This window comes from Myotis nattereri (genome assembly GCF_964212035.1).
Source record: "Myotis nattereri genome assembly, chromosome: 16".
In the NCBI taxonomy this organism is placed as follows: Eukaryota; Metazoa; Chordata; class Mammalia; order Chiroptera; family Vespertilionidae; genus Myotis; species Myotis nattereri.
The window spans coordinates 18,173,697-18,198,723 of record NC_138091.1 but is presented as its reverse complement, the minus strand read 5'-3'; the positions used below and the strand labels follow the sequence as shown (position 1 = coordinate 18,198,723).

General features: G+C 52.0%; 1 protein-coding gene across 1 annotated transcript in view; it reads left to right on the top strand.

Moving 5' to 3' along the window:
- Positions 1-25,027, top strand: part of ITGAE (integrin subunit alpha E) — a gene marked incomplete at its 5' end in the record, with an annotated part of 62,355 nt that overhangs the window by 22,918 nt on the left and 14,410 nt on the right. The window contains 20 exons of the mRNA XM_081110619.1: positions 281-348; positions 661-778; positions 981-1,145; positions 1,552-1,667; positions 2,256-2,407; positions 3,864-4,017; positions 4,577-4,727; positions 5,195-5,262; positions 5,952-6,087; positions 6,827-6,969; positions 7,275-7,415; positions 8,038-8,262; positions 9,501-9,631; positions 10,967-11,097; positions 12,354-12,517; positions 14,368-14,496; positions 18,483-18,553; positions 22,253-22,385; positions 24,051-24,149; positions 24,641-24,720. Coding sequence (XP_080966745.1) covers positions 281-348; positions 661-778; positions 981-1,145; positions 1,552-1,667; positions 2,256-2,407; positions 3,864-4,017; positions 4,577-4,727; positions 5,195-5,262; positions 5,952-6,087; positions 6,827-6,969; positions 7,275-7,415; positions 8,038-8,262; positions 9,501-9,631; positions 10,967-11,097; positions 12,354-12,517; positions 14,368-14,496; positions 18,483-18,553; positions 22,253-22,385; positions 24,051-24,149; positions 24,641-24,720 — 2,575 coding nt within the window. The remainder of the gene's footprint in view (positions 1-280; positions 349-660; positions 779-980; positions 1,146-1,551; positions 1,668-2,255; positions 2,408-3,863; positions 4,018-4,576; positions 4,728-5,194; positions 5,263-5,951; positions 6,088-6,826; positions 6,970-7,274; positions 7,416-8,037; positions 8,263-9,500; positions 9,632-10,966; positions 11,098-12,353; positions 12,518-14,367; positions 14,497-18,482; positions 18,554-22,252; positions 22,386-24,050; positions 24,150-24,640; positions 24,721-25,027) is intronic.

The following is a 25,027-nucleotide window of genomic DNA, read 5'->3' as shown; positions in this document are numbered from 1 at the left end:
CTGCACCTCCCACAGCCCATTAGCTTCCCAGGAAGGATCTAGGGAGCGTCATAAGGTCAAGCCTAATTATGCTAAGAGGGCTGTGCCCTCTAAGCTGGGACTTGTCTGTGGCTTTGCCAACAGGTCAGTCCGGGGCTTAACCCTATAGCCGCTCTACACCCCGTCTCAGTTATTTCTAAGTCCCCATCACCATCTGGCCAAGCCCTGTGCCCCCTCTGACCTGGGCTCCACGGCGGCCTCCCTGTGTCCCTCCCACCTTACCTGGACTTCACTGTTTCAGAGCATGTCCCCATCCCGAAGGGGAGGCACCGGGGCGTGACCGTTGCCCGGAACCACCACGGTGTTTTGGTGAGTGTGCGTGGGCAGGGGGCTGGAGGGCCTCAGGAGGCGGGCAATGACCCCTGTGGCAAACCCGTGTTCATGCCAGTCCTGACTGGCATGCTATTCTCAGGGCCAAGGCCAGGTGTCCCCCTGGTGCCAACTCCAGGGCTGATCTCAGCTCTGACCCTGGCACCAACGTCTGCCCCTGGTGAGCGGTGAGCAAGCTGTTCCTGCATTCCCTGCCTGGTTGAGGCATGTGGTTCTGGGCAGCGGTGACTCAGGGGCCTGGGCTGGGGGTGACCCAGACTTTCCCTCTCCCTTTCTCCGTCTCTCCCCCAGATCTGCATTCAGGTGGTGGCCCGGCGGCCCCACAGCCTCAGCTCAGAACTCACAGGCACCTGCAGCCTGCTGGCCTCCAACCTCAGTCACCAGGCCCTGGTCTCTTTCAGCGACATTGGTAAGGATACTCGCTGGCCTTGGGCAGCTCTAAGGAGGTTTCCTTGAGTCTCCAAGAAGGGGCACCTGCCCATGGCAGACACAGAAGGACACAGGCCCAGAGAGGGCAAGTTGGGCCTAGGCCCGCCGTGGGCTAAGTGTGGGCTTGCCCCGAGGTGAAGGAGGCTGTCTGATTCTGAGCTCTTTCATGTGTATTTTTAAAGAAAATCTCCTGGTTCCTGGGGCACATGCGGATGCTGGAGACTGCTACAGGAACAAAAAAGGCAGCACTGAGAATACAGCCAGGCAGCGCCGGGCTCTGAAGGCCAAAGAGGAGGAGGAGGAAGAGGAGGAGGAGGAGGAGGAAGAGGAAGAGGAGGAGGGAGCTGGTGAGAAGAGGCAGATCTGGGTTGCTCTCTGAGGCTCTCAGAGCTGACGCCTAGGCTGGCAACTCCAGGGGTGAGAGCTGCCTAGGTCTGGGAGATGGGGAACAGTGGCTGGATTCTACATGCCTGGCCACCCCCAGCTCTGCCCCCCTCCATCTTACTGATGGGGAAACTGAGGCCCAGAGAGTGGGAGTGATGGGAGTGGCTCGCAGGGTCAGAGCCTGAGCAAGTCCTGGCTCTCTCGCAGCCTCTGAGACAAGGCTTCGCTGTTGGGAGCTTCACCAACTTCTTCCCTGAACGGAGCCCTTGGGGCTTGAATGGGGTGGGTGTCCTATAGGGCAGGGCATGCCACCCTCACTCCTGCCCCAGTTGCATGCCCACTCCGGACCTGCTCCCTGTCTTGGCCCAGGCACCGAGATCGCCATCGTCCTGGATGGCTCGGGAAGCATTGATCCCCCCGACTTCCAGAGAGCCAAAGACTTCATCTCCAACATGATGAGGAAGATCTATGAGAAGTGCTTTGAGGTGGGCTTCCCTAGAAGCTAGGCGCACACAGTCTGTTGCTGTCTATCGCTATGAACAAACCACCTCGAAACAGCTACCATTGATCTGCTCACAGTTCTATGGGTCAGCTATTTGGGCTGGGCTCAGCGGGGCGGTTCTTCTGCTGCTGGTCTTGCCTGAATGTTTTCCTGCAGCTGCAGGTGTCTGGTTACTTGACTGGAACTGGTTGGCCTCACTTGTCTGGCCATGTGTCTCCAGCAGGTCAGCCCAATGTTTTCATGGCTGCAACATTCCAAGAGGGCAAGACCTAATGCACACAAGCACTTTTCATGTCTCTGATTGTATCCCATTTGCTGATATCCCAAAGGCCAAAGAAAGTCACATGGTGGATAGGAAGGGGAGAGGGCGTACACAAGGACATGGGTTCAGGGAGAAGTCTGCGATCCACTGGGAGCCGTCACTGTCACATCTCCCTCTGCTTTAGCACCTCCTCTTGCCTTCAACAAGGAGGAATGAGTGGATTCTTCCTCAGCATCCAGGGGGAGCCATACAAGGGCTTTGGGCATGGTGACCCTGCCAACCTCCTCCTCCCTCTGCCCCTCCCTGCAGTGCAGCTTTGCCCTGGTGCAGTACGGAGGTGTGATCCAGACTGAGTTTGACCTTCGGTACAGCCAGGATGTGATGGCCTCCCTCAGCAAAGTCCAGAACATCACTCAAGTGAAGGAAGTCACCAAGACAGCCTCTGCCATGCAGCATGTCCTGTGAGTGTGAGGGCAGCGGGAATTACCTGAACACCTACTGGGTGCTGGCTGGCATCCCTGCCCAGAGGCTTTGAGGCGTCATGCCTGGAGAGGTGGCAGGACAGAACGGAAAAGAGGAGAGGATCAGGGTTCTAGCTCCTCCTCGGTTGAGAGGAGAATGTGAGGTCTTTCAATCCAGCCTTGGCTGATGAATGACACCCCAGGACAGTCCTCCAGAGAGCCTTCTGAGGACTCCTCTTGAGGGGGGCAGTGGAGCACAGTGCAGACAGTGGGGGGCTCAGTGGCCGGGCTGCCTGGGTCCACATCCCAGCACCAGTCTGTACTTGGAGACCTGGGTGCCTGACCTCTCCCTGCTTGGTTCTCGCGTGTAAAATGGGAATAATAATAGCCCTTGCCTTAGAGCAGTGGTCGGCAAACCGCGGCTCGCGAGCCACATGCGGCTCTTTGGCCCCTTGAGTGTGGCTCTTCCACAAAATATCACGTGCGGGTGCGCACACGTACAGTGTGAAGTTGACTTAAAACTTTAAGTAAAGTTTATTAAGTTAATTTTAGGTTACGTTGTGGAGTGAAAGAAGATGTAGTGTCGAGGACTGTGAAAGGTATGTTGAGATAGTTTGGACATACAGAGAGGATGAACGAAAGGAGATAGACGAAACAAGTGTACAAGATGGATGGGAGAGTTGGAAGGGGTCGACCTCATCGAACATACCTCAATCAGATTGAGGATGTTTTTAGCAAAGGCCAGCTTAGGAGTACCCTAATTAAGTTAATAACAATGTACCTACCTATATAGTTTAAGTTTAAAAAATTTGGCTCTCAAAAGAAATTTCCGTCGTACTGTTGATATTTGGCTCTGTTGACTAATGAGTTTGCCGACCACTGCCCTAGAGGATTCTGTGAGGATTAAATGGGTTAAAAATACATACAGTGCCTATAGCAGCACCTGCCACATAAGTGCTTTGTAAATATTAGCCACTGTTCTTTTTTTATAAATATATATTTTATTGATTTTTTACAGAGAGGAAGGGAGAGGGATAGAGTTAGAAACATCGATGAGAGAGAAACATCGATCAGCTGCCTCCTGCACACCCCCTACTGGGGATGTGCCCGCAACCAAGGTACATGCCCTTGCCCTTGACCGGAATCGAACCTGCGACCCTTGAATCCGCAGGCTGACGCTCTATCCACTGAGCCAAGCCGGTTAGGGCGCCACTGTTCTTAATGTCATTGTTATTCCCACACACATCTATTCCCTGTGCTGTCCAGCACCTTTCTGTTGGGAGCAGGTGCCCCGCCCCCACCCAGCCCTGCTGTCCCCACCCCTCCTTGGGCCTTTGTTCCGCTGGGAGGGCACCTTAACCCTCTCCAATTCTAAAACAGGTTTGTGAATAAAATCTCCCCAAGCTCAGCCGTCTCCCTGGCCAAGTCCTCCACTTCCTTTACTCTCCCTACTCAGAGACCACATCTTCTCACCAAGCCACGGCTCCAGAAGAGAGGCCTCCAAGGTCATGGTGGTGCTCACCGATGGGGAGATATTCATGGACCCCCTCAACCTCACGACTGTCATCAACTCCACAAAGATGCAAGGTGTTGAGCGCTTTGCCATTGGGGTAAGAGCCGGGAGCAGGGGGCGCCTCCCAAGTCTCTGTAGGGGAGGAGCCAGGGTTCCTGGGAGGGGCTTCTGTAAGCAGCTTACCAAACCCTGTGCTGTGCACACTCACCAACTTCTTTTCTCCCGCCTCACGCCCCGGGCAGCACACCCCTCCCACAGAGGCTCATTTCCCCAGCGTGGTCAGAGCTCACTTGCTCAGAAGTGATGGGGAGAGCAGTGGCAACCCAGGGAGCCCACATCGGGGTGTGTGGGGGGGGTGGTCCTAGAGGAGCCGGTGGTGGGCTGAGCCTTGGAGGACAGACAGGAGTAACTGGCCGAGTGTCCAGGGGAGGAGGGGAGAGCGCTGCAGGCAGAGGGAACAGCGTGTGCAGAGGTGCGAAGGAGCCTGTGTGTTCAGGACAACACCGTAAGACGACGGTGTGTGTTTGGGGGAGAACAGGGAGCAGGGAAAGTAGGGGGCAGGAGGCCGGCCCTCTCCCTAGGCCTGGAGAGGCCTCGGGGCTCAGGAAGCAGCCAGCCCTCAGGTGTGGATCCACCGATCCGGGGCCTCTGTGCAGGTGGGAGAGGCATTTACGAAGCCTAAGACGGAGAAGGAGCTGAAGCTGATCGCCTCGCACCCCCCGGAGACCCATGCCTTCAAGGTGACCAACTACGCGGCGCTGGATGGGCTGCTGAGCCAACTGCAGCAAAGTATCGTTCCCATGGAAGGTGAGGGCTCCAGGGCCTCGCCACCCTGTGGCTGCCCCCTCGGCATTCAGCAGGAGGTCCGAGGCCTGCCCTCCAGCCCCACCTCGGGGCTCCCTCCTTGTGACACTCGGGGCAACTCCCATCACCCCTATGAGCCTCGGCTGTTCCACCTCTAAAAAGGCGACCGTATCCCCAGGCCTCTGCCCTTCCCTGAGTCTCCAGGCAGCTCTGATGAGCTGACCTGGTGCTGGAGAAAGGAGGATGACCGGGGCGTGGAGACCCAGGCCCCGAAGGAGGGAGGGAACTGCCCAGGCTCTCATCCGGTAGCTGCTAAAGCAGGACCCACATCTCTGCTCTCAGCTTGGTCTGTTCCCATCACACCAAACCCAGTTCCGTCTGGGAGTGAGGCCAGGCTGGACCCTTCCCTGGCTTGGTTGCTCCCTCCACCTTGCCCAGCGCAGTGTCTCACTGGGTGTCGTGGCTTCCAGGCACGGTCGGAGAAGCCCTGCACTTCCAGCTGGCACAGGTCGGGTTCAGCGCCCAGATCCTGAATGAGGTACGTGGCCAACTCAGCATGGAGGAGGGCCCAGCAACACCCAGGGGCTAGGGGCCCTGGGCACAGAGCAGCTCTGCCTCCTGGTCCTGCCTCTGAAGGAGCCATGTTAGGATAACGGAAAATGTCTGCTTACTCGCCCTCTTCTGGGACCCTGAGGTAGACAAAAGAATGGCCGTCTTCATCCCGGGGGTCGTCTTGTTCTGTGTGCGCCAGGATTGAGCTGTTCTCACGGGAGCAGGCTCTGGCCTGGGCCCGCTCGCCAAGTTGCCTGCTTCTCCCCACCAGAGGCACTGTTCCCACAGGTGGGCCGAGATGCAGGCACAGAGGGCAGGGCGTGGCCCTCGTGTGGTGGAAGCACAGTTAGGGCTGTCTCTCAGCCCAGGCTGGGCGACCTGGGAGGAAGGAGGCAGCACTCTCTTCTCTCTCTCCTTTTAGTGCTTCCTTCACGCCTGGGCCAGGACGGCTTCTGCTCTGGGGTTGGTATTAGAGGGAAGGGTCATGGGTTCAAGGCAGGAACCAGTGTTTGCCATCTCACCTTCCTCCTGCATGGCTGGCCAGGTGGGCCTGGGGCCACGGAACACCCCTGTTTCCCCCACAGCACAAGGTTCGCTGTGCTGGCAGTAGGCCCGAGGTCACAGCGGCTGACCCCGGGGCACCTCCAGTTCAAATGGCCTCCTCGTTCCCTGCAGGGGCAGCTGCTGCTCGGTGCTGTTGGGGCCTTTGATTGGTCCGGGGGCGTGCTGCTCTATGACAGGCACAGCTGCCGGGGCCGCTTCCTGAACCAGACGGTGGTGGACAGCAAGGCTGGGAAGCACAGCTACCTGGGTGAGGGCGGGGCCGGAGACCACCTGGGTGAGGGCGGGGCCCGGAGACCACCTGGGTGAGGGCGGGGCCCGGAGACCCCCTGGGTGAGGGCGGGGCCTGGAGACCCCCTGGGTGAGGGCGGGGCCCGAAGACCACCTGGGTGAGGGCGGGGCCCGGAGACCACCTGGGTGAGGGCGGGGCCCGGAGACCACCTGGGTGAGGGCGGGGCCCGGAGACCACCTGGGTGAGGGCGGGGCCCGGAGACCACCTGGGTGAGGGCAGGGACACTGAGGTTTCACCTTATGCTGCACTAGGCTTCCATGGACAGAGGGATGGACCCTGGTTAGGGATCTGGAAGCTGAAAATTAGGGCTCCTGGAAGGCGACAGGGCCTGCTCAGTACCGGATTCAGGGGGTGGTCCTGGATGGCTGCCTAGGGAAGGCGGGGCCTCCCTCCACCCCTCACCTCAGTCCTTACGTGCCGGGTGTGCGGATGCGTGTATTTAGAGCAGAGCTGCATACATGGTGATGTGTGTGTGTCACATCTGTGTGGTGGGCAGGAGTGTGTGACCAGCAACAGTGGGTAAGTGGGAAGGCTCCCTGATGCCAATTTTGAGACGATGAGACTGACAGTCCCCTTTTTGTCCTCCTGCGCGGGCCACTTCCAAGGCCTGGCTGGGAAGGTGGGGGGGGGAGGGGGCGGGGGACAAAGGCGTGGCCCGTGGAAGCCTCTGATCACAGCCACACCACCCCTGCCCCAGGTTACTCGCTGGCCGAGCTGCACAAGGCCAGTGGCCCCTCCTACGTGGCGGGGGCTCCCCGGCACAAGCATCGAGGGGCCGTGTTTGAGTTCCGGAAGGAGGGCGGAGAGAACGACTTCGTGCCAGTGCTGGAGGGAGAGCAGGTGCCTGCCGGGGAGGGACCGCGGACCCTCCATTACAGATGGGGATCGGAGGCCCGAGGGAAAGGGATGGGCTCCAGGGCACACCATGGGTGGGGGGCCCAGCCTGGGCAGACCTCAGCGCCTCTGCCCTGGCCCGGCGTGTCCGACTGCCAGTGGTGCCCGCGTGGGGCTCGGGCTGCTCTCCCAGGCTCCTGTGTTCCTCTGGAGAGCAGATCCATCTGGAATGACCCAGAGCTGGTGGCCTTGCTGAGGGGCAGGGGAGGGGCCTCCCGCCACCCGGTCAGCGAGCTCTCCCTGGGCCGTAGATGGGGTCCTATTTTGGCTCTGAGCTGTGTCCTGTGGACATCGACATGGATGGAACCACGGACCTCTTGCTGGTGGCGGCTCCGTTTTACCACGTTCGCGGCCAGGAAGGCAGAGTCTACGTGTACCGCCTGGACGAGCAGGTGGGAGAGCCTCCGACTTCGCACGCTTGTGCAGGCTGCGGCCACTGGCCTGGCCCAGGGGTGGCGGAGGTGGAATCGTCCTGACCCCACCTTGCGTGGGAAGGCAGTGATGGGGAGGTGCTCAGGGTGGACAGCGGCTCACTCCCCCACCCCCCTACCCCACATCCTCATTTTCCCCTCCTCATCATCTCCTATTGGTGGTGACAACACCCCGAGTGGCAGCAGCTGATAAAGCATAAAGGAGGCTTTGCCTATTAGCTCGCCTGTTTCTCTGGCACCTGGGAGGTAGCTGTCACTCACACCTTACAGGTGAGGAAGTGGAGGCTCAGTGATGCTAAAACTTGTCCAAGTTCACATACAAGTGTGGGGAAGAGCCAAGACCAGAACCCAGGGCTCCCAACGGCCAGGCCAGTGCTGCCAACTGTGGGAGCAGAGGGCACAGGACCCGGCTCTACCACTCGCCCACTGTGCCAGCTTGGGAAGGCCCCCGCCTTTTCTGAGCCTCAGACTCCCTGCCAGGGACTCTGCGTTGACAAGCCCAGGGAGCAGGCCTCCCGGGTGGCGATGGGCTGGGCCCCCTGCATGCCCGTCTGGAGGGCTGAGCTGCCTGCTTGCTTTGCAGGGCGGTTCCTTCTCCTTGGCACGCACGCTGAGCGGGAAGCCTGGGTTCCCTGATGCCCGATTTGGCTTTGCCATGGCAACAGTGGGGGACATCAGTCAAGATAAGCTCACGGACGTGGCCATCGGCGCCCCCCTGGAGGGTTGGGGGGCAGGTGATGGCGCCAGCTTCGGCAGTGTGTACATTTACAACGGATGCCCGGACGGCCTCTCTACCAGCCCCTCGCAGGTAACCCGCAGCGCGCTCTCCTGCCTCTCCTCTGGGACAGTGACCCCCCCAGATGTAATGGCCTGAGCCCCAAGTCAGCTCCAGGTCTAAGTGCCAGGCAGTCCCACGGGGTTGGGGGTCCCCAGTGCAGGGCAGAAGTCACTCAGGCTGGTGGGAGGTTCCCGGCGCATCCAGCGGGGCAAGAGCTTGTGGCAATGTCTGACTACCCTGACCTGTACCTCCCTTCCTTGGCATTCCCGGCCTGGGCCTGCCTCAGCTCCTCCTCCCTCTCCTGCTGGCCCTTCTCTGGCTCCTAACCCCGCCCAACCCTCCGTGCCTGAGCGCTCACCCCCAGGGCTCTGTTGCCAACCTCTCATGCTATATCTTTTTTAAGTAAAATGATAGACACATACTTGTTTTTTAAAAATATATTTTTATTGATTTCAGAGAGGAAGGAAGAGGGAGAGAGAGAGAAACATCCATGATGAGAGAGAATCATGGATGTGCTGCCTCCTGCAAGTCCCCCACTGGGGATTGAGCCCACAACCCGGGCATGTGCCCTTGACCGGAACCGAACCTGGGACCCCTCAGTCCTCAGGCCGATGCTCTATCCACTGAGCCAAACCAGCCAGGCTCATGCTGTATCTTTTATGGCACTTTCACTCCCTCCAACTGGCTTCTCTCCTCAGCTTCAGTCCCGTCTGTCCAGCTGCCTCTTGGGCACCTCGCCTGGGTGGCTCCGAAGCAGGTAGCTCTCCTGCTGCCCAACAGAAAGCAGCCTCTTCCCCCGAGACCTGCGGCTCCTCTGCCCCCCCCACCCCAGACACCCAGATAATCCCAGGCGCCCACACTGGGCACAGTCTGTCAGCCCCGTGTGCATCCCAACATTCCAGCTCTCTCCCAAGCCTGCCCTCCTGCCTCCTCCTCATCTCCTGCCCTGTATGTGATTAGACACCCCCAGCCCCACATCAAGCCTCCTTGCACCCAACTCCACTCTTATTCCCAGCACTGGCCCCCAGCTGTTTCCTTAGGCCACCCTGCTTGGCCACACCTCTTCCTGCACCTCCCCTGTCCAGTCCCACACGCCCTTCCCGGCTCTATCCAAATGCCTCTTCCCTGGGAGACCCTGCCCTGCTCTTTCCAGCTTCTACATAATCGAGGGGTCCCCTTGAGAGGTGGGGACTGATGCTGATTTGCTGATTGAGTCACATCCAAAGGACTCTTTTCCCGCCCCATGCCTTGCGTCTCTCCCTCCATAGCACATCAGAGCCGCAGCGGTCGCCCCCCGACTCCACTACTTCGGCATGTCTGTGGACGGTGGCCTGGATGTGACCGGCGATGGCCTTGCTGACATCACCGTGGGCACCCTTGGTCGGGCGGCTGTGCTCCGGTAAGGGTCTGCCCTGCCTTCTGGGGTCCCAGACCCCTGCCTCACCCACCTGCTCTGCCCTACGAGATCCCATGAAGATGCCAGGCACTGACGGAAGAGAGTAGGTGGTTAGGGGCCGGGCTCTGGAGTCTGCCCATCTGGGTTTGAACCTCTGCTCTCCCTTCACGCTGTGTGCTTGGGCAGGTTGGTGAATTCTAAGTCCCAACTTTCTCATCTATAAATGGGAATAATAGTAGCCCCTACCTCACGGAGTTATGAGGCTCCATTGAGAGAATCCATGCCCAGTATTTAGCACAGTGCCCCATGGTGGCTGCCATTATTGTTATTGTGAATGTCAGCGCTCCTGTGCCCGTCCCTGAGCGAATGACCAAGTACCATGGCGACAAATAAGCTGACGGGGCGCGATCTGCCCTGTGCTCTCCACTGAGCCCCAGACGTGGCTCTCAACTCAACACCCTCGTGCTGTTGCTCCCAGGCATCTCAGAGTCAACATGCCTACAGTGGCCCTGTCTTCTTAGTCTCCCCCAACCAGCCCCTCCTGGGCTGCCCATCGCAGCAAATGACACCATTTGTTCAGGACAGAAACCCAGGAGTCATCCTTGATTCTTCTTTTCCCTCTCCTGCCGCCCGTCAACACGTTTTTGCTGTCCCTGCCTCGCAAATACCTTCCCCTACAACACACTGTCACCTCTCGCCTGGATCACCGCCAGGGCGTTCTCCCCTGCCCCCCTCCCTGTGCTCCATTCTCCACGCAGCCGCCAGCGATCCCTTCATTCTGCTGCTTAAAACCCCTCAATGGCTCCTGCTTAGAGTGAAACCCAAATTCCCTACCACGGCCTGCGAAGTTCTCCACGACCTGCCCCGCCCCTCCTCCCTCCCCGTCTCTTGCTACCCTCTGTCTCACTAGCTGCTCCTGTCATGCTCACCCCCGTGTTCCTCAAACCCGGCTCCTTCCTACCGCAGGCCCTTTGCACTAGCTGTGCCTCCTGCCTGGATCTTTACATAGCTGGCTCTCTCAGATCGCAACTTAGATGTCTCCTCATTAGTGAGGCTGCCCTGACTACCCAACCTAAGGAGCCCCCAGTCTCCATGACCTTATCCTCCTTTATTTTTATCATAGTCTTACCCGAACATAGTATTTTACTGTTTCTTCTTGTTTATTTGCTTGTTGTCTATTTTCCCACTAGAGCAGGGATTTGTCTCTTTCCCTGAAGACTCAGAACAGCAGTGGCCCATGAGAGTTGCTCGATAGCATCCATTGAAGGAATGAATGAGCCAGCACTGATACAGAAGACTGCGGTCACTTCTCACGGTCCTCTCTGCTGTCTCGTTTAGCTCAAGCCCTGTGGTGCGCCTGGCGGTGTCCGTCTCCTTCACCCCGGAGGCGCTGCCCATTGGCTTCAACAGCAGCGTGAACGTGAATTTGTGTTTTGAAATCAGCTCTGGGACCACAGCTGCCACGTCAGGTAACAGGCAGCCTAGCTGGCCCACCCAGTGTTGGGGTCATTCCTCGTTGGCTTCGGGGCAGGGAAAGAGGATGGGGTGGGTGGGGCTATGTGAGTGATGAGGTCCTGGGGTTTGAAATCCCTCTCTTTGGAGCTTAGCTCCTTTGACATTAGGTTCCGTTCAGGGTGAAGTGCCCTAGAAAAGGGTGACCTGCTGGGGAGTCCGCACTCTGCAGGGGTGTCTCTGACCCTGTTGGGAAGAAGGACCTTGGATCCCTTCCTCAGGTGTGAAGGGTTGAGTTTCTGAAAAAAGATTCAGGAAAGGGCAGCCGTTTCTCCATCCCCATCCACGGTGCCCACGGATGTGCAGGGGACCCTGAGAAGGGCCCTTCCTCTTCCTCTCTGATTTACACCTTCGCCCCTGCCCTCCTCGCTATGTCTCCCTGGCCCAGGTGGGATGGGATGACCTGCCGGAGGTGGAGGCCTGGCCTCTCTTCCCATCCCTTCCTGGCACTGGTTGGGAGATTGTTTCCAGGAGGTAGAGGGTGGGCCCGGCTTTCGCAGCCCAGGAACTTCCTGGCAGCCCCAGAGCTCCCCTCCAGAGCCACCCATCAGCAAGAGTCCCCAAGGTGTCGAGACTCAGCAGCAGTCCCTGAATGTCTCTGGTTCCTGCAAATAAGAAAGCCCTCTCGGGGTGGGTGGCTTTCCTGCAGAAGGAGGCCGTTATCACATGCGGAGAGGAAATGACGGGCCTATCGGGTCCAGCTGTGCAGGCAGAGCGATTCAGGCCTTGGAGCCCGCATGGCTGCTGCTGAGCAGCTGTGTGACATAGGCAGGTGTCTTTCCCTCTCTGGTCCTGGTTTCTGTTCTGTACAGTAAAGGAGTTGGCCCAGGTAATCTGTAAGGTGCTTCCAGCTCTGCTGTCCAGGTGTTACTCTCTGGTTTCTCTCCCCATTCCGTGCTGTTTCCTCTCCTCCATTTCTCCCCGAATCCCAGCCTCCCTCCTGAGTCCTCCCTCTCCTAGGGAAGAAAGCCCCAGCCCCAGGAATGTGCTGCTCTGGGCTGGGGGTTGGGACACGGAGGGACGCTAGCCGGTGCCAGGAGACCAGAGAAAAGTCCCTTCGAAGTGAAGAAACTCAGAAGTCCAGCCCCAGGGAAGCACCTGGGCGGGGCCACCCGCTGGAGGGGCTCCCGGGGAGCCTCAGGCGGGCTGGGGGTGCTGTGTCTGGGGCTGGCCCCTCCCAGCCTCATCGGGAAGGTCTGGTCTTCACTCCCAGGCCTCAGAGGGACGTCCCTGAATTTCACGTTGGACGTGGATGTGTTGAAGGAGAGGAAGAGGCTGCAGTGCGCGGACCAGAGAACTTGTCAGAGCTGCCTTCGGGAGTGGGGCAGTGGGCCCCGTCTCTGCGAGTCCCGCCTGCTCAGCCCCACAGAGGGAGAGGTGAGTGAGGGGTTTAGGAAAGTCCAGAGGGGTCTGTGCTCTGATACAAGAACTGAGGGGTGTGCAATGAAGGGTATGTATCCGTCCATACAAACTAGACAATTAACATAATAGCCCAGCCAGGGTGGCTCAGTGGTTGAGCATTGACCTATGAATCAGGAGGTCATGGTTAGACTCCCGGTCAGGGCACCTGCCCAGGTTGCAGGCTTGATCCCCAGTAGAGGGTGTGCAGGAGGCAGCCGATCAAAGATTCTCTCTTATCATTGATGTTTCTATCCCTCTCTGCCTCTCCCTTCCTCTCTGAAATCAATTTAAAAATATTTTTTTAAAAAATATATATATTTTAAAAAAATGATAGATCAGGAACCACATAATAGCAATGGGTGATGAAGTTAATTATGTTAGAAATCCAGATTAAAGAAATGTGCTGAAATTGAACACTATATCTCTGAGCTTCCTAGCATCTGAACAGAGAGTGAAATATTCTAATTGCTGTTTATTCCTTTCCCCTGTCAACTGACCTAAGAGTGGAGCTGAGGGTCCTTCTTCAAATCATTATCAGAAAATCTGAATGAGAGAAAGTAGAAATAGAAGGACAAAAGTTATCATTTACGAAGGTTTCCACCTGACAAAGGTGTCTACAAACACTCACAGAAAATGTATTTGTCAGGACTCAGGGCCTGACTGGCCCTAGAACTTTAGACCTATAAGGATCATTTATTCCAACAACCTCATGAATTATGCTTCTAACCACACATCTGTCCCCACATCTGTTCCAGTTGTTAATAGGAAAGAGTTTCCAGTGCGTCTGTGGCTTCTTTAAATAAAAGCATAACTACTCCTTCCACCGGGAGTCATGCTCACCTACTCTCCTGGCTTGAAGCTGCTACCATGGCTCACACACAGAGAAGGGCAAATGCCACCCCAGGATGTCATTTGGTTTTTCCCCTCTAATACAGCGGTTCTCAACCTGTGGGTCGTGACCCCTTTGGGGGTTGAACGACCCTTTCACAGGGGTCACCTAAGACCATCGGAAAACACATATACAATCACATATTGTTTTTGTGATGAATCACTATGCTTTCATTATGTTCAATTTGTAACAATGAAAATACATCCTGCATATCAGATATTTACATTACGATTCATAACAGTAGCAAAATTACAGTTATGAAGTAGGAACGGAAATAATTTTATGGTTGGGGGTCACAACGTGAGGAACTGTATTAAAGGGTGGCGGCATTAGGAAGGTTGAGAACCACTGCTCTAATATGTCCTTCATGCTGTTCTGTAAACACAGATGTGACCATGAGTCATCCCTCAGTGCCTCCCGTTTGCTCTCTGAATAAAATCATCAGGTTTTTAAAGAATATATTATTTTCTTAACATATATTTTTATTGATTTCAGAGAAGGGAGAGGGAGAGATAGAAACATGTATGATGAGAGAGAACCAGTGATCGGTTGCCTCCTGCACACCTCCCACCAGGGATCAAGCCCTGAGCATGTGCCCTGACCGGAAATTGAACTGCCACCTCCTGGTTCGTAGGTCGATGCTCAACCACTGAGCAACACAGGCTGGGCAAAGTTGTCAGTTTTTAACTCCTTAGGATTGGGGTGGAAACCAGAAGGAGTTATGAGATTTGAGAACAGATCCAGGGATTTTTCTAATGCTCTTGGCAGCTTGGTTCAATGACAGCTTCCCTTTAGCCTGGCTTGTTGGGAAGAGGCTTAGGACTTCTGGCTCTCCACTGTCACGGTTTATTTCATGACTATACCGAAGTTAAAGGCATTCTCCTTGTCATCTTCTGCCCCACATCCGACTGCAACTCCACCTTCCTGGTGACTGCAGCTCTGTGAAGAGGACTGCTTCTCCAACATTACTGTCAAGGTCAGCTACCACCTCCAGAACTCCAAGGACCAGAGGAGCCATTCCCAGCCTGTCCTGGACATCTACAGTGAGCCCTCCGCCATCTTCCAGGTGATTGTACCCACAGCTGGGACCAGACCCTCCGGGGCACCATCCTCCAAAGCACCTGCTCCCCTAACTTCAAAGAATGTTAGAATCGGGAGGGTCGTCAGACAGCATTTGGGCCCCTTACTGCACCCAGGGGCCTCCCTGGTGGGTAACCACGTCTCCAAACTAGTTCCTTTGTGTTCGGAGTGCTTGCTACGTATTTAATGAAGCATCTGAACCCACTGCCTGACTTGGCAAGGGTGTCTGATGACTGGGCGGTGGGGTCCCATGTGGGGACTGGACTGGAGCCACCCTGTCCTGCTGGGAGAGAGGATGCCCTTTGGCACAGCTGTCTACCCAGGTCCCGCTCAGGGCCTTCGGGCTGAATGTCTGGCCCCACCTAACTTGCCCCTAACGGGAAGGTAGTGTCACAAGAAACTTTTCTCATTACTAAGGGAAACCAGAGAGGGAAAGCAGTCATATTTCCTGACTCTATGATATCTAAGGTGATTTTTGCTTGTATCCAGGCTCTGGAATATTCTATCTGTCTACATTTAGAGAGTGTTTTGGGGTATAGAAAAGTCAGCAGGATCAAAGAAGTGACAACGTGAGCCTTAGCGAGTAATAATTACAGTCAGTTGGGATGAGTTGGAGTCTCCAAAATTTGAACTAAAAAGCCAACAGCTTTTCTGTTCATGTGGGCACGGAAAAGCTCAGGTAACTTAGTTCTAGGTAATCACAGGACAGTCCCGACTGTCCAATATTTTTTACCCAAATGCTGTTAATTAAATTATACAAGATTTTAGCTCCAGTTTTGGTCAATATCTAATGTATTAATCACAAATAGTAAATAGAGCCCTGCCTGGGTAGTTTAGTTGGTTAGAGAGTCATTATGATACTCCAAGGTTGTGGGTTCGATCCCTGGTCAGGCCATATACAAGAATCAACCAATGAATACGTAAATAAATGAAACAATAAATTGATGTCTCTCTCTCTCTCTCTCAAAATAAAACAAAACAAAATAGTAAACAGAAATAAGAGAGTAACACAATTAGGGTGACTGTTTTCACTGCTCATCTGCCCAGGAAGAGAGGGAATCAGGTTCATGTACAAAGACTGACATCTTAATTTTTTAGGCAAGTGACTTTATTTTAAATTTCTAATAGTATATTTATTTTGTAAATTATAAAAATTTTTAATGTGTTTTTTTTGATTTCAGAGAGGAAGTGAGAGAGAGAGATAGAAACATCAGTGATGGGAGAGAGTCACTGATTGGCTGCCTCCTGCAGGCCCCAGAGTCCCTGACGCAGAATTGAACTGTGACCTCCTGGTTCATAGGTCGATGCTCAACCACTGAGCCACACCGACCAGGCTGAAGATTTATTTTTAAAAATTGGTATTGACAGCAAGTTAGATGAAAAAAAGGTTGGAAGAATTAATGTAATAAAGTTTTGTCAATAAGCAGATGATCACTAAATATATATTTAAAATATATTTTATTGATTTTTTACAGAGAAGAAGGGAGAGGGATAGAGAGTTAGAAACATCAATGAGAGAGAAACATCAATCAGCTGCCTCCTGCACACCTCCTACTGGGGATGTGCCCACAACCCAGGTACATGCCCTTCACCGGAATCGAACCTGGGATCTTTCAGTCTGCAGGCCAACGCTCTATCCACTGAACCAAACCAGTTAGGGCTAAATATATATATGACTTTATTTTGAATTAGCTGGTTTACTATAAAGTTATAAGCACACTCCAAAATAATCCCCATGCAGTCTTTTAAAACATATATATATATTTTATGGATTTCAGAGAGGAAGGGGTAGGGAGAGAGATAGAAACATCAATGATGAGAGAGAATCATTTATCAGCTGCCTCTTGCACGCCCCACACTGAGGATCCAGCCAGCAACCCGGGCATGTGCCCTGACCAGGAATTGAACCATGACCTCCTGGTTCATAAGTTGATGCTCAACCACTGAACCATGCTGGCCGGGCTCCCCATGCATTCTTTATCCAGATTTCCAAAATGTTAACATCTGCACGTTTTGTTATTCCCATTGCTTTACCATTCTGTCTTGATATATATAGACAGTACATATACATATATACAAATTACACACATACACACAGTTATATTTCTGAACCATTTGAGAGTAAGTTATAGATTTGATGCCTTACCCTCCAGTATTCAGTATCTATTTCCTAAAATCAAGGACATTCTCTTACAAAACCTCAGTGCAATGATCAAAATCAGGAAATAATAATAAAATACTATTACCTAATTTATTTAAATCTCATCAGTTGTCCTATTAATGTCCTTTATTGCAAAAGAAAAAACTTTTTCCTGCCAGTCCAGCATCATTTATTGCATTTTTGTCATCACTTATCTTTAGTCTCCTTTAATTTGGAGCAGTTTCTCAGTCTTTAATGACTTCAACATTTCCGAAGGATACAGGCCAGTTATTTTGTAGAATGTTTCTCAACTTGAATTTGTCTGATGTCTCCTCGCGATTAGATTAGATTGTGCATTTTGGACAAGAATATTATAGAAGTGAAGTTGGTCCTTCTAGGTGTCATGTCAGGGGCACACTGCTTTGTCCCACGACTGGTGCCGTTTCCCCTGGTCATGAATAAGTATCTTATAGGCGATGCTTGGAGATTATGAATGTATCCTGTTTAACATCCACTCATGATTCTTACCTGAATCAATGATTACTTTGATGGTTTGGCAAAGACATTTTTTACTCCACTGATAAAATGGATGAGGAGGCGTGATTTGGTATTAGTTTAAGCACACAGATGTTTCCAGAGAATGAGTTCTAGCTGGAAGCTTATAGTTTAACCTTGCTCACGCTCACTGGGTTTGGGTGAAAGAGAGCAGGCTACTTGTCTATATTAAAAACAAAACTAGAGAAAATCCAAAAAACTTTGCCCCAAACTATTGACCCAGTCGGAGTGTCAAGCTCTGACTTCTGCAAATTGCATCTCCAGTCTCCAGGAAGTAGGAGGTTTCCTTTCTAACTCTGGCTCCATTCCCGCTTCAGGCCCTGGGCAGAGAGTCCTTGCGTAAGCTGCTGATGCGGTCACTGGCTGCTGGGGAGAGAAATGCAGAGATTTCCCAGTTAAGGAGCTGGCTGTGTTTCCTTCATAATAAAAAATGAACCCACCCCTAGCTGGTCTGGCTCAATGGATAGAGCGTCGGCCAACGGATTGAAGGGTCCCGGGTTCGATTCCAATCAAGGGCACATGCCCAGGTTGCAGGCTCCGTCCCCAGTGGGGGGCCTGCAGGAGGCAGTCAATCAATGATTCTCTCTCATTATTGATGTTTCTTTCTCTCTCTCCCTCTCAGAAATCAATAAAACAAACAAACAAAAACACCCAGATTCTTTAGAAACTTTGATTTTCAACCTGTATAGGGCTTTTCAACTTTGACTGGGCCTGTGGACCCTCTGTGACTCTCTGAATTAGTTTGGTTTAGTGTCGGAATGATTGCAAGGGGAATATTTAACCCCCAGAAACTACCCACGGAATCAGAGGCTGTGCAGGACTGGATCTTGACAATATTTGATTAGGCGTCTTCCATTTGTGCCCCTGCGGTTCCTACCTCTACTTGAAAGGACTCAGAAAACTCTTCTTCATATAGGTTTTCCTCCCCAAAATTTCAAAGTACACAGTGAGTTGTGAGTGTTGGTGCCTCATTCTGCTGATAGAAATGTGACAGGCCCTCCCACCATTCCATGAAGGTCACCCCATTTTTTACCTTGGCCAGAGGCCTGACTCATGGTGTACCTGTGTTGTAGGACCGAGCACACCCCCTACCTGACAGGCTGTCACTTGCCATCTGTTACCCGACTGTTCTTCCTACCGCTGCCAGAGCAAGGACTGTCACAGTCACAGCCATGTGGACACAGCCCAGCCTGTCCAGCATGTCCTACGGAGATCACCAGGGAAGGCTGCGGGGGTGGCGGGGTCCCTGGGCTAATCCTGCCCCCGTCTCGTTACAGCTGCCCTACGAGAAGGCCTGCAAGAATAAGCTGTTTTGTGTTGCTGAGTTACAGCTGGCCACCACCTCTCCGTGAGTCGGATCCAGTCATCAGAGTTTCTGTAGTAAACTTCCTCCTGACTTACCTGAACTGACCATTCCCTCTCCTTCCCCTCATGGCCCACAAAGGGCCTTGCATTTATTATCTCATTGCTTCCCCAGCCATCCCATAAGGGAGGCAACACAGAGACCTGCTTTCCCATTTTACAGATTAGAGAACAGAATCAGTAGTTGGGAGCCTGCGTGGGGGTCACAGGGGTCACCTCGTAGACTTGAACCCAGGTCTCCGACATCCTGGGCAATGCCATTTTCATAAGTCTGTGTCAGTTAGAGGCAACCTCTTCCCCGACTCACCTCTTAATCAAATTACTTAATTCAGTAAATGCTTATGGAGCGTCTACTCTGTGCCAAGCACTCCAGGCGCTGCAGATACAGCAGTGAACAACACAGACAAAGAGCCCTGCCTTCCTGCTGCTTTTAGGGGGAGAAGATAACAAATAAGTAAATATTTTGTTGTCAAGATGTACTATGAAGACAAGGCAGGGAAGGCGGGAGGGAGTACGGGCTGGGGGTGGGGTGGCAGTTTGGAACGGAGTGGTCAGGCAAGAGCTCGCTGAGGAGGCTTTTTGGTACACACAGGAGGTTGAGGAATGACTATGTGGGTATTGGAAGGAAGAGCAAGTGCCAATACCCTGGATGGGAGGTATGGCCAGGACCTAGCAGTGGTTGCAGTAGCATGAGGAGAGAGAGGCAATGTGTGGGCAGGGGACGGTCACCCGGGGCTGCACAGGCCTTCTTCCATGGGGCTGTTACTGGGAGCTGGGAAGCCAGAGGAATGGATGATCTTTCATTTGTCACCGGGTCATTCTTGCTGCTGTGTTGAGAACAGACTGTAGGAGCAAAGGTGGAAGCAGGGAGCTAGCAAGGAGCTCTTACAATAACTCAGGGGAGAAGGGATGGTGCCTTGGGCCAGGGTGGTAGCAGTGAAGGTGTTATGTTCTGACGTTAAAGCCCATAGGATTTGATGACATAGTGGAGGTGGGAGTGAGGGAAAGAGAGGGGTCTAAGAAATCTTTCAAGACTTCAGCCTGAGCATCTAGAACTGTGCTGTCCAATTTTAATTTAAATTAAATAAAATTAAAATTTTAGCCCCTCAGTCGTACTGTGCACATTTCCGGTGCTCAGTACCCACGTATGGCTAGTGATACTGCATAGCACAGCAATAACCACTCCCATGACCGCAACAGTTCGAGGACGGCAGTGATGCCAAGGACTGAACCGGGGAAGCCTTTGGAAGAATGACTTTGGAAGGCGGGGTGGGGAGGAAGAGATCACGAGTTTGGTTTGGGACGTATGGTGGTCTTAAGAGCCCTCCCGGCTACCAGTGCTGCGTATATAACATGGTACTGATGGCCAGTGCTTCTAGACCAGGCGTGGGCAAACTACGGCCCGCGGGCCGGATCCGGCCCGTTTGAAATGAATAAAACTATTCAAAAAAAAGACCGTACCCTTTTATGTAATGATGTTTACTTTGAATTTATATTAGTTCACACAAACACTCCATCCATGCTTTTGTTCCGGCCCTCCGGTCCAGTTTAAGAATCCATTGTGGCCCTCGAGTCAAAAAGTTTGCCCACCCCTGCACTAGACGTTTGCAGGACTTGTGTTTCAGATGTGCATGGCTTAGTGCTGCCCATCTCAGTTGCTAAGGATCCAATTCAAGACGCCTGAGCGCTTTGGAATCCAGCCTAACAAGCAGACACAGCTGCTTCCACCAGGGAATTAATGGAACCAAGCACTGCCCTCTTAGCCAGTGTGTGTGAACTAGAGACACAGCACACACAGCTGGCCCTACATCACCCCCTAGTGTACATACGTAGCAAGCAGCCTCTTTGTTTTTCAAAAGTATTATTAAGCCTAATCTTTAGCATCCAAACACTTTAGTGGCTTTTGACCTTGAGGACATAGATCACCCAAAGAATCTAAGGCAGTGGTCGGCAAACTGCGGCTCGCGAGCCACACGCGGCTCTTTGGCCCCTTGAGTGTGGCTCTTCCACAAAATACCAACTTCTGCACATGGGCCACGAAGTTTCAATCGCACTGTACATGCACGCCTGCATGTGGTATTTTGTGGAAGAGCCACACTCAAGGGGCCAAAGAGCCGCATGTGGCTCGCGAGCCGAAGTTTGCCAACCACTGATCTAAGGAAAACTGCAGACCCTTCTCCCTAGAACAGTGGTTCTCAACCTTGGCTGCACATTAGAATCACCTGGGAATCTCTTTAAAATCCTGATTTCTGGGCCTCATCCTCCGGAAATTCTGTGTCTTTTTTATGGGGCGGGGCCACAACATTAGTAACAAAGAAACAGCATTTCCGGAGGATGAGGCCCAGAAATCAGGATTTTAAAGAGATTCCCAGGTGATTCTAATGTGCAGCCAAGGTTGAGAACCACTGTTCTAGAAGATCACATGTGCACACATCAGTGTTTGCATTCGGGGCCTCTGAGACTGTCCCTGTTAAAATATTCTGACAACTCTCAGATCTCTTTCCTGGGTTCTGGAACAGTGCATCCAACGGACATTTCAACGTCTCTACCTGGTTATCTATAAACACCTCTCACCATGTCCCAGACTGAACTCTTCTGTCAACTTCCTCTGCCCTTGCTCCTGTGGTCTCTCCCTCATCAGTCATCCAGGCTGTCACCTTGGGACTCATCCTTGAGTCCTCTCTCCCTGTGCTCTGCTCGCAAGCACAGCCTTACCATCTCTGGTTTCTATCTGTTCTCTCCATCCCAACCACTACTGTCTTATTTCCTCAGATGGATCTCCACAGCAGGCTCTGACCCCTCTCCCTCCAATCAATCTGTCCTCTTTTCAGCTGTGATAAAACAACACAACAAAGCACATGGTTGCTTCCCAGAGCTACATATTACGTCTTTGGCTATGTCAGATGGCTAGAGAGTTTTCTTCGTACTGGTCACACATTTTCCTATAGATTTCAATGACTGGTAGTTGTTCTGCACTTTGGGGCCCCACTGTACCTCAGCAGACTGAAGGACGCTCTCACAAAGCCCCAAGTCTTCTCTTCACCAGGCTGAGCAGACTCCTGGTTTAAACCACAGCCTTTAAATTAGAAGGGGCTGAATGATTTTGTGGGAGAGAAAGCTAAGGCCAGGAAAGGGGCAGGGATGGTGTCTGTCTCATACCTACTGTCACTCTAGTGTTGTATAGGGAATCTGGCACAGGGAAGCTACTCCATAAATAGATATGAAATGGATGGATTTGTGTAAGGGAGTGCCTTGCCTATGGTCACAGAGAATTGGTAACAGAAAGAGGATTTAGATCCAATTCTCCCAATTCCTTTTTGAGGTTGCTAGATCTCAGGCAAATTAGTGAGCCTCTTTTGGCTTCTGTTTCCTTCTCTATAAGATGAAGAATAACCGTCCTATTTCATAGGGTTATTATGAGGATAAACTGAGCATGTGAAGCATTTAGCACAGTCCCTGGCACATGGAAAGGACTAAATAAATGGTAGCCATTATTATTATCTCACACAGCAACTGAGGTGGGTGTGGAGGTCCAGGTGTTTGCTTATGTTAAGGGGAAGAAAATCTAGGCTAAATCTATCCTTTAGGCAATTTACCTAAGAAGTGAGTTGAATGTGTTATTGCACTGCATCGAGGTTTTTACAGAATAAACTGGTAACACTTATCTATTTGCTACCCTGTGCAGGACGGAATTGGTGGTGGGTGTCACAAAGGAGCTGACAATGAACATCAGCCTAACTAACTCTGGGGAAGATTCCTACATGACAAACATGGCTTTGACTTACCCCAGAAACTTACAGTTTAAGAGGATACAAAAGGTAACTATGACAGCAGTTTGGGAAACATGCCACTCATGGCTTTTCCTCCCTGCATACTCTCTTTTTCTATGGCAACCTCCAAACTGCCTCCAGCTTCATGTTGGTCCATTCAACAAATGATTTAAATCAACGGGAGTGGCTCAGTGGTTGAGTGTCAACCTATGAACCAGGAGGTCATGGTTCGATTCCCAGTCAGGGCACATGCCCGGGTTGTGGGCTTGATCCCCTACAGTAGGGGGTGTGCAGGAGGCAGCGGATCAATGATTCTCTTTCATCATTGATGTTTCGCTCTCCCTCTCCCTTCCTCTTGGAAATCAATACAAATATATTAAAAAATAAATTAACTGGATGAAGCCCCTCCAACCAACTACATGTCATGGATCCAGTCATGCCATTCTATCTCACAAACCTTCAATGGTGCCATTTGCCGCACAATCACTCCTCCCTGCCGCAGCCTTTCCTAACCCAGGTTCTGAGAGAGAAGTAATCTCTAATAACTTAGCTGGGACTAAAATGTAAAGTCTGCCCTGCCATTCATCAGCCTGGGAATGCAGACAGGAAACCAGCTGCAAGATACTAGGAAATGGTATTTTTCCCAAGGACACCCTGCAGCTATATATAAAGTATCATAACATTGAGCAACTGTGTTCTCTAAAGTCTTTGGAAATCAGAATCTTTGCTGTTTGAAGTTGTATCTGTAATTATGAAACCACCTCACGCTTGCCTGGAGAATCTAAGTCACTTTGACAAAGAGAAGCAGTCTATATCCTCCTGAGGTACAGAGCTGCACATATAGCATTTCTGGACAAAACTTTTCACGTCCATCCGAATAGTTCCCAAGGACAAGGGTCCCTGGGTCCACTCCGCAGTGCAGACCTGATGTTGACTGACCCTTTACACACAGCCCTGCTTTATTTTTAACCTATCAGAACACTGCGTCATTGACATCTCACCTCACCACCACCCTTCCCCGGAGTCCTTCAGTAACTGTCTTTCCCTTTGTTTGGTAAGACACACCAATGAGGTTTTCCTCTATAATGAATCAATAAACCCAGCTTTGTCAGACTACGGTCTGTCCCTGAAGGTCTTAGGCTATTTGGCCTAAGACAGCGTCCATTATATGAAAAGAATGAAATGATCTCCTGAGCATCCAGAATGGAACTGGTGATGCACCCTCCTTGGAGAATTAAGAAAATAGTAGTTAAAAAAAAAAAAAAAAAGCAGATGCTCAAATTATTCTCTGTATTCAGTGGTCCCGATGAGGAACCATGATTGAAAACGGCAGTGTGGTGGTGCTGGGGCTCATGCTAGCCTTCTAGTCCATCTGTTATGTTAAACTTGCATTGGCCCGAGGCCCAATTCAAATGTCTCCTTCCCTAGGAAGACTTTCATTCATCCAAGTTGAAATTCATCTTCCTCTACTGCTGTTCTCTGTACCTCTCTCACAGAACCACTCCTTAGGCCTTGTATTTAAATTCCTCAACCATCTACCACTGAGCCCTCCTGCCCAGCTTTCGAGGAAGACAGGGACCAAGTCTGATTTGTGTCCTCAGCTCTGGGCAAGGTGTCTTGAATGTGAAAAAAAAATGAGCAAATGATGCTAAATTGGTGTGAGAAAACTGCTTTTTCTTTACCTTTTAAGAACAGTCTTTTCTGTGTTAACAGCCTCCTTCCCCAGATATTCAGTGTGATGACCCTAAGCCAGCTGCTTCTGTCCTGGTCATGAAGTGCAAGATTGGTCACCCCATACTCAGGAGGGCATCTGTGAGTGTTTTGATTGGCTGACTTGTCTCACTACCCTGGAGTTGGTGTCTTCTACTTTCCTGTCTCACTGGAATCTCAGTTGTGGTCCCATGCTTCCCTTCACTGTACAGTCAGTCCATAGCTGTGCTTAGAACTGCCAAGTTGGCTCTGAAAGTAGGGAGAGGTGGGTGAGGGAATACAGCCAGACAAATTGTTGGCTCACTACAGAGTGAAATAGCACGTAGTATGGAAGGGTCATCAGACCCGAAGTTATTAGTCCTGAGGTGAGTCCCTGATGTGCCACGGAGGATCTCTGTGCTGTGAGAATCTCTGATATGTTTGCTCAGTTGTAAAGGGGAGTAAGAAGGTGACATGGAATAGCAAATGTGGAAGCCTATGATACAAAAATGTGAGCAATATAAATTATTTCCCAGGTCTGTCTCATTAGTAGGAAATAGTTTGAATTGTGAGTGGTATAGAGAAGTGACTTTTTTTTCTTTTTTTCAAAATAGGCAAACTTTTCAGTAGTTTGGCAGCTAGAGGAGAGTGCCTTCCCAAACAGGACAGCTGACATCACTGTGACAATCACAAAGTAAGTAGTGTCTGTGCCACAGCAGACCCAGGTTATGGCCCTGGAAGAAATCTTCCTCCCATGTACCCGAGAAGAAGGGGACTTCAGTGAGCCCAGAGAAGGCACCTGTGTCCCCATGGTTATCAAATATATTTAAACATTCTTTTATTGACAGACAAAGTAAAACTATGGTATAGTGTGGAAAAATGAGCCTTGGACTGGAGTTCTAATTCTGGTTCATTTAATTTTGGGGAAGCTTTCCCCTGCAAAACCTCTATGTTTGGGGGTAGGATGGGATATGGTGTTGGGAAAGGGTTCTCAAATACAG